The sequence below is a fragment of the Aedes albopictus genome, chromosome 3, assembly GCF_035046485.1.
Source record: "Aedes albopictus strain Foshan chromosome 3, AalbF5, whole genome shotgun sequence".
NCBI classification, from domain to species: Eukaryota; Metazoa; Arthropoda; class Insecta; order Diptera; family Culicidae; genus Aedes; species Aedes albopictus.
The window spans coordinates 237065268-237078487 of NC_085138.1; the positions used below are offsets into that span (position 1 = coordinate 237065268).

At 40.4% G+C, this 13220-nt stretch overlaps 1 protein-coding gene and 2 long non-coding RNA genes across 3 annotated transcripts in view; 2 read left to right on the forward strand and 1 right to left on the reverse strand.

The window, feature by feature from the left end:
- The window catches only part of LOC134291647 (uncharacterized), a 239659-nt gene that overhangs the window by 193894 nt on the left and 32545 nt on the right, over positions 1–13220 (forward strand). The gene's annotated exons all lie outside the window — the stretch shown is intronic.
- LOC109432019 (uncharacterized) lies at positions 3358–4547 on the reverse strand. The gene is made up of 2 exons (XM_019708324.3): positions 4118–4547; positions 3358–4056 (listed from the first exon to the last, which is right to left on the reverse strand). The coding sequence occupies exons 1-2, from the start codon at positions 4388–4390 to the stop codon at positions 3469–3471; spliced, it is 861 nt and encodes a 286-aa protein (XP_019563869.3). The 5' UTR covers positions 4391–4547; the 3' UTR covers positions 3358–3468.
- Positions 8914–11052, forward strand: LOC134289843 (uncharacterized). Its single transcript, XR_009998702.1, has 2 exons — positions 8914–10043; positions 10112–11052. It is a non-coding gene; the product is annotated as an uncharacterized LOC134289843 (long non-coding RNA).

The following is a 13220-nucleotide window of genomic DNA, read 5'->3' on the forward strand; positions in this document are numbered from 1 at the left end:
CATCAGCCAATTTATTTCCAGCAATGGTACCCATGCAAGGTGAACAGCGTTTGCTGAATTCAGTTCCTCGATTTGAATTCGACAAGCGATAATTAACTTTGACCTAGAGTTGGCCGAAGCAAGTGCTTTAATAACAGCCTGGCTATCTGAACAGAAGTATATTACTTTGCCCATTACGTGTTGCTGAAGTGCTGATTGCACTTCGCACATAAGAACCCAGATTTCGCCCTAGAAACAATACAGTAGTGTCTACCATATGAATAAGACTGTTGTAGCCTTAGCTCACGAGAATAGACACCAGCACCTGCTCGTCGTTCGAGAAGGAAGTCATCAGTGTAACATGCGATGCTTTAAGGATGCTTTAAATACTTCTCTCCAGGTAACCAGATGTCCACACTTCTCGGGAAGCGAATTTCGTGGAAAATGTCCTACATATATGGAAAATTACAAGCGATTGTAAGATCACTTTGAGCAAAGACAACTTTGTCCCAATTCACCAAAAGTGGAAACAACGAGGTGTATCTTGATCTGCGGTTCACAGGAGTTTCCTCTAGGAAACGGGTGAAAGCAAAGCAAAGCACTTCCTCTCTAGCAGATACCATGAAGGTTGGGCGGTTGCCTAAGTTGAGTAATCCAAGATCTGTACTACTTAAGTACTCCATCAAACTGGAGCCTCTCAAGTTTATGTCTGAGCTGCCCAGATGATACGGTGAGCATTAGCATCACTGCCAACAATCAGCGGAAGGCATTTTGAAGTACAGACTGCGATGACTTGTTTCAAAGGATCCGTAGGGGATGGTTCATCATGCGGCAAAAAAACGAACAATAGACGTATTGGAAAAACTTGTAATCAAGGATGGGAACACTCACTTGCAAAGAGTTACATTCACTTGCAGTTTTCTCAGCTCAGAAGCGTGCAATCAAAAAACGATGTATGGACGATTTTTGCCTTGTGGTTTTGTCTAAAAGTTTTCCAAATACTGTAGGGGTCGCCCACGCACACTGAAGTCGTGAGGGAGCTGCGAAGGCAACTCTCCACGAGGTGAATGTAATTTACACTCACCTCGTGGAGAGTTTCCTTCACAGCTCTGTCACGATTTTGGGATTCGTGTGCGACCCCTACTCTATTCGGCAAAGTTTTAGACAAAACCACAAGGCTAAAGTCGTCCATACATCATTTCTTGATTACACGCTTCTGAGCTGAGAAAATACCAAGTGAGTGTAACTCTTTGCAAGTGAGTGTTCCCATCCCTGCTTGTAATTAGAAGACACGAAATGTTGCTAATTGGCAAATTGGGAGATGAAATTTGTGAAAAAAATCGCGTTCTGGTGGGATTCGAACCCACGACTCCGTATTCGCTAGACCGGCGCTTTAACCAACTAAGCCACAGAACAGGTAATGGTTCTGCGGAATAGAAAGCCAAACTGACTCCGAAGCCGCACCGTGAACACTCCTATTTTTTGATTACCTAGATTACTGTTGATTACTCATGATTACCTGTGATTACCATATGATTACAATTGATTACCCGTGATTACTCGTGATTGCTCGTGATTACTTGTGATTACTCTGATTACCATGATTATTTTTTGATTATCAAGATTACTCTTGATTACTCATGATTACCTGCGGTTATCGTAAGATTACAATTAATTACTCGTGATTTCTCGTGATTACTTGTGATTAATCTGATTACCATGATTACTTGTGATTGCCATGATTACTTTTGATTACCATGGATTATCATTGATTACATCTGATTACCATTCATTACCTCGGATTACTAATGATTACTTCTGATTACCATGATTACTTCTGATTACCATGATTACTTGTGATTACCTTGATTACTTTTGATTACCATGGATTATCATTGATTACATCTGATTACCATTGATTACCTCGGATTACTAATGATTACTTCTGATTACCATGATTACTTGTGATTATTTTGATTACTTTTGATTACCATGGATTATCATTGATTACATCTGATTACCATTGATTACCTCGGATTACTAATAATTACTTCTGATTACCATGATTACTTGTGATTACCATGATCACTCAGAGAAATCGAAAGTAATCATTGATTACTTGTCACTAAAAAACTTGTTGGAAACCCCTTGGTTGTTAACGGCGGTTTGTGTATATTGATCCATTGTCAAATCATATCACCAACCATAGGTGACTCCCGGACTGACAATGTACCTTACCCTACTAAAAAAAATCCTTCCTGAGACAAACGTGGAGATGCAGCGATTCGCGGTCTTTATAACAACGTTTGTCTTACTAACATTTCCTCCCATCCTCGATGACCGTAAGGACGTGGCCGGCGCCGTTATTGACCCTATTAAAGTTGAGAGCTCTCGATCTGTGTACATTGAGAATAGTAAGCTAGTCCCAAGCCCTATTCATTGGTTCCCTGTGCAATTTCGATTGCTCTGGTCAATCACGGAGTAGCAACTACGAATTGTGCGGTCATCTATGCTCATGCTCATGCTCATGCATAATTAATTCAACGGACTGGCTTTAGTCTAATTGAATATTTTTAACCTAAAAGTTTACAGGGGATAACTCATAAACAGCACAATAAAATCGTTCCTAATTAATCGATGGCTTGGAAATCAACAACTATGCACAAATTTAACCGTTCACAAAATATATCTACGTTTACACAAAAAGACAGTAAATTACACATAACACATTAGGAATTCTAAAACTACAAATTTTCAGGTTTTCAAGCAGCCTGCCTTTTTCTTTAATTCTCGAAATTTGACGTTTCCTGGCCATATCGATGACTTCATAGCGACAGATTTCCATCTACAATTCAACGAAACTTTGAATGAAACGTAAACCAGCGTACCAGGTAGTGCAGTCGATCCATCGTGGAACGAGCTTCCGAATATTTTCGCATTCACCATCAGGGGCACCCAAACATCTCGAAACCATTTACTGAGTATCAGCAATGATTTTTCAACTTGCTGAACCATCCAGGGTAGCAGGGCAAATTTGATGTTTTGTGTTGCATGTGCTTTATGTTGTGCATTTGTGTAGTTGTTTAATTGTGCATTTGTAATGTTCTATTTAATTTTTCGATATCTATCTATACATAAAAATGAATTTATATCTATCCGTATGTCTGTCTGATCCTTATGGATTCGCAAACCACTGGACCGATTATTGGCGTAAAAATTTGCATGCAGGGTTTTATTAGGGACGGGTTAGGTTCTTAGAATGGTCTGAGACCCTTCCCTCTACGCTTCCGCCCTCTGGAAAGATGGGCTTCCATACACGTGAATTTACAGGGCAACTCAAATCAAAACAATGATGGTTTGTGCATTCACATTCAAGAATGATAATTGAAATATTTATTTATTTAATTTAACGCATCTTCGAGATTATCCCATTGCTATTTTTCCGCAATACTGTCAGCTCACGTGGCACCCTACACAATATCTAACAACTCATAAGCCTTCGTTCCAAATCGATTTCCCTTTGATGAGAACGTCGTTGAATCCCTTTAGACTCTTTCCTACTTGGTACCAAATCGTTTCTCTCGTTACTAATTCATTGATTTGCTTGTGATCAACTGGAGCCTCCTGAGAGTCATCTATGCTTAACACTTGTAGAGAATCGCTGAAAATATCCATTTGTCTACAGCAAGCTAGCTTTTCCTCATTTGCCCCTTGGACGGTTACATTTATTACGTATTTTTGGCAGTTCATCGGCAGCTGATAGTTGTCTAGCAATCTGTATTCGATCTGTGGTGAAAGTTTCCCCGGGTCACCCGTGGCAGCCATTCCCAGCACCATAAATATGTTTGTAGGGCCAATAAATCGACCCGACGGTCGTAATTCCTCCGACAGGATCAGTTGTCTCGTTAGGTGCTTTAAAGCGGGCTCCAACCGTTGTCGGTGATGCTGAGGATAGTGTCTCTTGTCTGCCATGGGAATGTTGATTATGAATGCTTCCTTTGCCGTGTACAGCGTTGATCCGAACAGAACCATAGCACGGATGTCATGATCACTTCGTTTCACAATTTCCGTTACTTCCTGGAAACATTAAATTGATCAAGACTAATCTTTAATGAAACCTAATCGACCATCATCTTACCTTGAACAGTGCTTGTATATCACCCAACAAACTGATGGCAACTTCGCGTTGTTTGGCCAGTTGGTAATTCTTCCATTTAGACGAATCAATTCCGGCTAATTCCGTTTTCAACTTATTCACTATAGTTTGAAAAATCTCATAGCAAAATGGAATTTGGCTTCGCTGGAACAGCAAAACCTGAATGATTGTTTGCAGCGCTTTCGAGCCGGATTCCTCGGTGTTAACATCCAGATTTATCTCGATGTCCAACGTTGGCACACATTTAGTTCCCATTTCGGTATTTTGTACTAGGATCCTTTGTGGACTAGATACACGGTATTTAAAATAGCAAACGACTTAAAAAACTTTCAAAATTTTAGTTCGATTTACCGCGGTATCAACGAAATCAACTGCCAAACTGATGAAGGCTGGTGGTACTGGAGGTAAACAAACTCTACACGCCTACCTGAAACTACCCATCGACTGGGTCGATTCGACCCGGATTTTCATGTTGTTAGCAGTTGTCATAATCCGGGTAACCCGAAAACCCAGATTCGTTGAAATTGGGTAAAGATCTGGGTAATCGGCACCTTGTCACTTTTCAGCTTGAGAATATGGCAGCGGTCAGAAGAACGCTGAAAACTATGAATGTTTTCGCGAAAAATATGCCGATAAATGACGGGAAAACAGTGGAATTATTCCGGGGAACTGTTTTCCAGCATCAGGTAAGTGAACAGCACATGGAAATTAAGAGCTTTTTATTTAAAATCTAAATTGAAAATAAATTAACAAAATCAAGGCCCCGGAGGAGCTGGGTATCGTTTACCCAGATTTTGCCACCAACATCGGTAACCCAGATTTGAGTAAAGGTGCCTTTACTCAGTTTAGAGTAACTGCAGTTTTGCTCAGTCTGGGTCGCTTTGACACCAATCTGGGTAACTGAGGGTTAGCGTGTAGTTCAACCCTTACCTGCCACTTTACAAAAAGAAATGTCAAAGAATTCTACACTGAGCAAAAAATATTATTGAAATTTTGAAAGTCACAGGCACACAGACAGTGGGCCGCCGTAGTTGCTCCGCCGCGAAACTCTCCGAAAATGAATTTTCAAGTTGTCATTTGACGGCTCGTGTTGGTATTCGTGTCAGCGAAGCTGGCACGCCCGCATAATCACAAACTGTAAATGCATAGTTTCTCATACTGTATATGACCATTAGCAATTGTCATTTAACCATTTTTCAGACTATCAGAGACAACAGTAAGCTAACCATTCCATGTACAGATTTGCCTGTTTGACAAACGGTAACCCGCCAAATTACAGTAATGTGGAATAGGCGGTTAAGATAGGTTACCATAAAAAATCGCTCGTTTTCCCGAACAAATTTTTCGCAAAACAGTAAAGGATATGGTCAATATATGATCCAGTTTTTCAGACAATTCACTGCCTAACAAATGGTAAGAAAACAGTTTAACAATAAATCTAGAAGAAAAACGAGCACTGTATGGGTTATTATTGATGTATGGTCTTTCATGGTATTTTAAGCGTATGATATATGGTTCTGATACATTTGAACCGTTTAAAAATAAAAAAGCAGTTTTGAGTTCATCGGATTTTTTATTCAAAAAATTGAACGCTCCATGCTGCGCTTGGTAATACCTACGGTGATTGACTGATTAACTGGCGATTACTGGTGTGACAGTGGATTTTTCATCGCAAGGAGCATCCAATTTCCCCCGCCGAAGGCCGAATCCTTCACTACAAGCTTTAGCGGGACGTCTCGCAGTCGCACAGTCAGGCCGGATCAGGTTTTTTCGCCGACTTCAAGTTCCGGAATCCTGAAAAAAATTGAATCCGATGAGATATGGCACAAAAACAAATTTACAAGCCATACAAAACTTACCCTTGTTTCAGCCAGACCGCTCCAAGTGCTTCAAAACGTTTTCCGAGACAAATTTTCAGTTTATTATGTCCACACGCTCGCTGGCGAAAGATTTTGTTTTTTTTTTCTACTAAATGCAAACTGCAAAGTTCGACCGGTACAGATACCAATGCAAGCTACTATTTGACATGCTGTTGAACTTAAGTGGCATACAGTGAAACGCACATGTGTAAGTGTGTCGCACAAATAAAATCACAAACCGTTTGAGAAAAGGTCATTCTATTTTGCCACCATGCCTCCTGAGTTTTCATCACTATATTATTCGACAACTTCTGCACAATATAACATATTGTCACAGCTTTGTATGCGTTACAAAGACCGTTCTTTATGATTGGATGGTTCGAGTTTCTTAGTTTCAACAGTAAATCACCTGTTTGAGGTACAGTAACAGTAACAGATAAAGAAGACATACTGTGTGGATATTAACACAAACTGTATTTTATTATGCGGGCGGTGATTTCTGGCTGCGTATTTAGACGTAAGTTTATTTGTCAACGGTTTTAATCACTCAGATCCTGCTGATCTGAGTCAGCCGCCATAAGATTGCGCCCGTTTGATTTGTACACGGCGGCTGACAGCTCCACCCGGCGGCTGTAAAACAGTTTTAGCCAAGGTGCACACCGTGTACAAATCATACGTCCCGCATAGAAAATTATGGTTTATGGTATCGTTCGTATCATAAGATGTTTATTCATGGAATAATAACGATAGATATAATAATAGTTTAATGATTGCAAGATTGAAGTTTGTAAAATGAGATCATTCAACACTTTTTCAATACCATATCAACAATGATTACGATTCACTTAATAATTTATGAATAATCTTAAATAATTTATTTTTGTCGAATTTTAATCAATTACTGATAGTATTCGAGAATGATCGCATGTAATTATAGGCAATTATGACAGCATGTTTGTACGTACCTTGCACTGCACTCAATTTCGGCACCGCTGAGCAGAAAGTTCGGCAGAAAGTATCTCTGGAAATTGATTCCTAAATACCTACCACAACTGCTTTCTTGTGGAGAATGTGTTTATGGTGGGCGATGCTGTAGCGGTGCACTATCGTGTGTATTTTCCGGCCTCGCCGCACCGTTCATAGATATCGGCTCTCACTGACTGATTCAAGGATGAGTTGATTCGCCGGAAAGAATGGTTTTTCAGGTCTGCAGCTTCCACCGTGATTCCTTCCAATCAAGCAGTTTCCGTCGTCTGACTTCTTCCCTTGTCACACACTGTGGGCATGTCCTGATGGCCGTCCGGTAGTCCTCTTCCTGGCCTTACCTGCATTACTTTTTTTCGAAAAGCTTCATCGAAACAACTTTACAAGATTATCGTCTTTGAACCAACCGCGAGCACTAATTGTATATAGCGTAAACGGTAAACACAGCGCGGCGAGTGACGGAACGACGGAGCAACCCCGGGATGCACAGTTCGACCACCAACAACCGAAAAAATACTTTGATAAACACAATGGATAAATCAAACGGCAGCCCAATTTGACAGCAGCGGCAAATGCGCAGGGGTAAATATTATTTTGTCGATGATGCAGATTTGGTGAAATATTTCAGCTTTGTTTCAATTATTCCCTGTATCATATAGAAAATGATAAAGTGATAATAGCATGAATGATATCACAAATTTTTTGTTCGTGAGAAAGGGCGTTTTTTAATGGTAACGATACTTAACAACCCATTCGGTGTATCATTTAAAATCCGAAAATCATATTTGATATCATCCATATGTTTCATGATATCATTGGTTTACAATCCATTGTACGATAGCCTGTATAATTAGAAAATGATAACCTGGATCAGCACTGTATGATACCGTTTTATTCGGGGTGCGCGGTCTGGCGCGATCTGAGGCTGCGCGTTTCGAACGCAGCTTGCTGAGAATCTAAGATAAGCGCGACAATATAAAAAGTGTGATAAAAATGCACATTTGCATCGGATCATCTCGACGTCTTCGGGGCACTTATTCCTCCATTTACAAGGAATAAGTACACCGAAGACCTCAATTCGATCCGACGTATCCCTGCGCTGTAATCACACTTTGAAGGTGTGTGCACACTATTGTGTCAGTCCAATTTTGGGTGCAGTCAGCAATATAATAGTTATTTATTGCGCATTTCCCACCCCACTGGACCCCTTTCGCAGTTAGTATAAGTGCGGGATCGTGAATAAAACTGCGATTTTGCATCGAAACGTGTCGGTGTCTTCTGCGCACTTATGCATTACAAAGTGCTGAATAAGTGCGCAGAAGACACCGAAACGATTCGATGAAAAATCGCAGTTTTATTCACGATCCCGCACTTATACTAACTGCGAAAGGGGTCCAGTTGGGTGGGAACTGCGCAATATTGTGCATCTCAGCTTAATCACTCAGATGCTGATGATGTCAACCAACCGTCGTTTATCTCGAAAAAGATTTTGCCCCATTTGATTTGTACACGGCGGCTGATTATCCATGACAGCTCCCACCCAGCGGCTGCAAAAACAGTTTTAGCCAAGGTGCACACCGTGTGTAAATCATACGGGCGCGGTATGGCGCGATCTGATGCAGCGCGTTTCGAACGCAGCTTGTTGAGAATCTAAGATAAGCGCGACAATATGTAACAAGTTGCAAAAAGCTGATTTTTTCAGCACGAGTCGTACATTTATCCAACGAGGCTTGCTGAGTTGGATAAATACGAAGAGTGCTGAAAAAATCGAGTTTTGCAACGAGTTCCTTACAAGATTTTATGATTTATGCAATGTTTTTTTCATAATGCAATTCATTTAAGTTGCATAATGTTCATAATGCAAATCAAATGAGTTGCATTATGAACATTTTACAACTATTTTTTATTATGCAACTCATTTCACCAATTCGGAAAAATTGGCCATTATGATACTGAAATGAGTTAAATAAAATATAAATTATGATATTGAATTGCATAAAAGTTATTAAAATAATCAATTACATATGTAGTATGTAGTATGAATCTGATTCAGTCTATGAATAGACCATTCCCGTCTGACCTTACCCCCCTTTTTTTTATTTTTCTTCGAAAGACATTTGGATTTCATGATCATTGCCGTTTTTGAATTTTTTTTATATGTATTCCTGATTTTCATACAATTTTTTGAAAACTCGAAAAATCTCTCCAATTTGTAATTAAAATCACCGTGCGAAGTAGTGTGTACACCCCTTGCATGTGGAGATGTTTTTTACTGTGGAGAATATGATTCCAACCCTAACGTCGTTCTGGCATAGAGCTTGCTGACGTTTATTCACCTTTCTCTTTCAAACATGCAGGCGGAATAGGATTTGTTGTCATCAGGAAAGGTTTCCCGATGAAAACAAATCCTATAGGATACTGCAAGATGACGTCACGAAGCCGTGCACTGACAGTTCAGCGAGCTTGTTTACATGGACTTAGTCTCTGGCGGAGATCTGGCAAAACTGTTTTTCGGTACAATTTCGGTAAAACTTTAATTAGACGATTGGTCTTGTACTAGTAGGATTGAATATAATCGATATTTCCGTATCATAATGGTTTCGGGACGGAAAAAGTAAATTTAATTTTCGCCGCTCGTAAAAATTCTAACACCTTGTAAACAAGCTCGCTGAGCTGTCAGACAAAGTGAGGTTAGATCAGGTGCTTGCAGTACCCTATGCCGTCTGCATGCTTGAAAGAGAGAGGTGAATAAACGTCAGCAAGCTCTATGTTTACTTTTCAAACTGTCAAACCCCCATCGCCTCATCTCCTGCTGATTGTAGCAAGAAGACAGTCTTCGTCCCACTGCATATTTCGATAACGGAACCGTGGCCACAGGACCGACGAAAAAAGAACGACGGCAAAGCTGCCGACGAAGAAAGCAGAAGTCTTCATCTGTCCAGCGGATCACCTCTTGTGTCATCCCCAATCATTGTCAGTGACACAGAAGTATTGCTTTCTCTGATTTAACATCCGGATCCAAGTCGGAAGAGCGGGAGTCCGTCCGTACTCCACAATCCTAACCGGTAGTGCCAGCGATTGAAGCCGCATCTAGTCCTGCACAACATCCTTCTAACGCTTCTCCTGTTTCCAGCGAGAAGACATCCGTGCAAAACGAGCTCCTCGCAGCATTCCAATCTCATACATAAGTTACCGCAGCACGCCACGACATCCATCCCATACCCCTCGGCAGTTTCAACGAAAATCTCATCCAGGCCCATGTCATCAACCTCGAACCGGCTCACAGTTCCTTGAAAACCTCGCCCCATTTCGATGGATTTTAGGATCGATTCCCTGGCACTGTCTTCAGCTTCCTCGGTATCTTCCTCCAGAAGGTCATCTACCTACCGGAGGAAGCCTTCAATGACCCCAGATATTCAAAGCCATCAAATTCAAATCCGAATAATCGAAAGGACCGGAGAGCCAAGATGGTGACAGCGATAAAATCGTCAAATGTTTCCGGTGGGAGTTTTGTGCTTCCCAACGCGATCGCCAGTCGGATTTAGCAGGATTTCACCAAAATGGGTACCCAGAGATCGGCGTCATCATTATCGCGAACATCAGCCGTGCCAACTCCGGGTGAGCTCGACTTGTTACGGAATGACGGTAAATACGGAAGCGGAAGACACAAAATTCTTGCTGTAAAACAACTTCAGCGGTCAGTACAACCAGTTTCGCCGGGGTATGGACGGAAGCGGAACCACCATGGATCTGGACGACGACGACGGCGAGAACTACTGTGCGTACCTTCCTGCCCTGAAAGAGATACGACCACCATCAACCCGGAGGTGTTATACTAACAGCTACGTGAGTGTACGGAGAAGCTGTATACCGCTTCCTGACTCCGCTGTGCGTCTACCAGGTGGAAAATGTGGATGACCGGTTAACGACGGCGGTTATCATCGGGTTTGAGTATGGCCAGTCAACGTGACGTACTGTGAAAGTTGTTTTAGCGAAGAGGAAAAAAGGCAAGAAACAAACATGTTTTTTATGTTATATATTTTTGAAATAAACGTATTTTGTGCTATCAAACAATTTAAGGACGTGAACATTCTGATTGCTTTGAAGAATATCTAAGACTACTAGAATTATTCAATAAAAAAAACTGGCCTATTTTAACGTTATGTGCGTCACCTAGCAAATTAAGTGGACTTGGTGAACCTTGTAAGGAAACGTTCTGATTGAAATCGTTCAAAGCAAAAGTGACCTATGTTAAAGTAATCGTTATGTGCATCACCTAGCAACTAAAGAGGACTTGGTGAACCTTGATAAGGAAACATTCTGATTACTAAAATCATTCAAAGTAAAAGTGATCTACTTTAAAGTAAACCTTACGTGCGTCACCTAGCAACTTAAGAGGACTTGGTGAACCTTCTTAAGGAAACATTCTGATTACTAACATAATCTAAAGCGAAAGTGATCTATGTTAAAGTAATTGTTATGTGCATCACCTAGCAACTTAAGAGGACTTGGTGACCCTTTGAGGAAACATTCTGATTGAAATCTTCCAAAGCAAAAGTGACCTATGTCAAAGTAATCGTTATGTGCATCACCTAGCAACTTAAGAGAACTTGGTGACCCTTTGAGGAAACTTTCTAATTGAAATCTTTCAAAGCAAAAGTTACCTATGTCAAAGTAATCGTTATGTGACTTGGTGAACCTTTTAAGGAAACATTCTGATTGAAATTGTTCATAGCAAAAGTGACTTATTTTAAAGTAATCGTTATGTGCATCACCTAGCAACTTAAGTGGACTTGGTGAACCTTGTATAAGGAAACATTCTGATTGAAATCGTTCAAATTCAGGCTTATTCTGCGCGGCGTGTGAGGTGAGACGAGTCGAATGAGGTGACAAAAGTCGACTCGATCCCATTTGATTTGCATTAGTCGTCTCACGTCACGTGAGACGAAACCATCCGTCTCACCTCACACGCCGCGCAGAATAAGCCTGATTGATTTGTCTTTATTAACCCTTTATAAGGCCAAGAAAACTAGAAGAGTTGTCAACGCATACTATTATGGAAATGATTATATACATGATTACATGTACAAAACAATTTTTGTTTGAAAGAAACTCACAAAAATCTAGGTGGCAATATAGTTGCCACTGCCCGTTTAGGCCAAAAACGCTGGTGGCAATATAGTTGCCACTGCCCGTTAACCCCAAAAACGAGCTTTTGAGGTGGCAATATAGTTGCCACTGCCCGTTTAGGCCACCAGCGCTGGTGGCAATATTCTTGCCACTGCCCGTTTAGGGTACTTTTCTTCTTTTGACTTCGACAAAAAGCCGGAAAAGAGATTTTAAAGTGGATTGCAGCTTAACCCATAATATAAACTGTGTAGTTCAGCTCATGTCAGCCCAGAATTTGATTATTTCTTAAAATATTAAACAAACCTTTAATTTTTCAATAAGTTTGAGCTAATTTTCTTCACGCGGTCAAATTTAGCCATTTTTGAGACTACAAATGGCTCCTAAATTGTTGTTAAAGCTTTGTTTAGTACCAAAAAAATACCAGGCGTTGTTAGTAATCCCAATTTTGCGTAAACCAAAAAAAAGTCCGAAATAAATTGTTATAAAACAGAAAAAAATACAAACAGTAGGTGGCAATATAGTTGCCACTGCCTTATAAAGGGTTAAAGAGACTTTCAGCCCCGCAATCGTTTAACGCAAAAGTGACCTTTGTCAAAGTAATCGTTATGTGCATCACCTAGCAACTTAAGAGGACTTGGTGACCCTTTAAGGAAGCTTTCTAATTGAAATCTTTCAAAGCAAAAGTGACCTATGTCAAAGTAATCGTTATGTGCATCACCTAGCAACTTAAGAGGACTTGGTGAACCTTTTAAGGAAACATTCTAATTGAAATCTTTCAAAGCAAAAGTGACCTATGTCAAAGTAATCGTTATGTGCATCACCTAGCAACTTAAGAGGACTTGGTGACCCTTTGAGGAAGCTTTCTAATTGAAATCTTCCAAAGCAAAAGTGACCTATGTCAAAGTAATCGTTATGTGCATCACCTAGCAACTTAAGAAAACTTGGTGACCCTTTGAGGAAACTTTCTAATTGAAATCTTTCAAAGCAAAAGTTACCTATGTCAAAGTAATCGTTATGTGACTTGGTGAACCTTTTAAGGAAACATTCTGATTGAAATTGTTCATAGCAAAAGTGACTTATTTTAAAGTAATCGTTATGTGCATCACCTAGCA

Bases quoted from the DNA above. Each gene is read 5' to 3' on its own strand.
- LOC109432019 (XM_019708324.3), bottom strand. From the start codon at position 4,390: ATGGGAACTAAATGTGTGCCAACGTTGGACATCGAGATAAATCTGGAT. The intron at 4,057-4,117 runs GTAAGATGATGG...TAATGTTTCCAG, and splicing joins ATATACAAGCACTGTTCAAG to GAAGTAACGGAAATTGTGAA.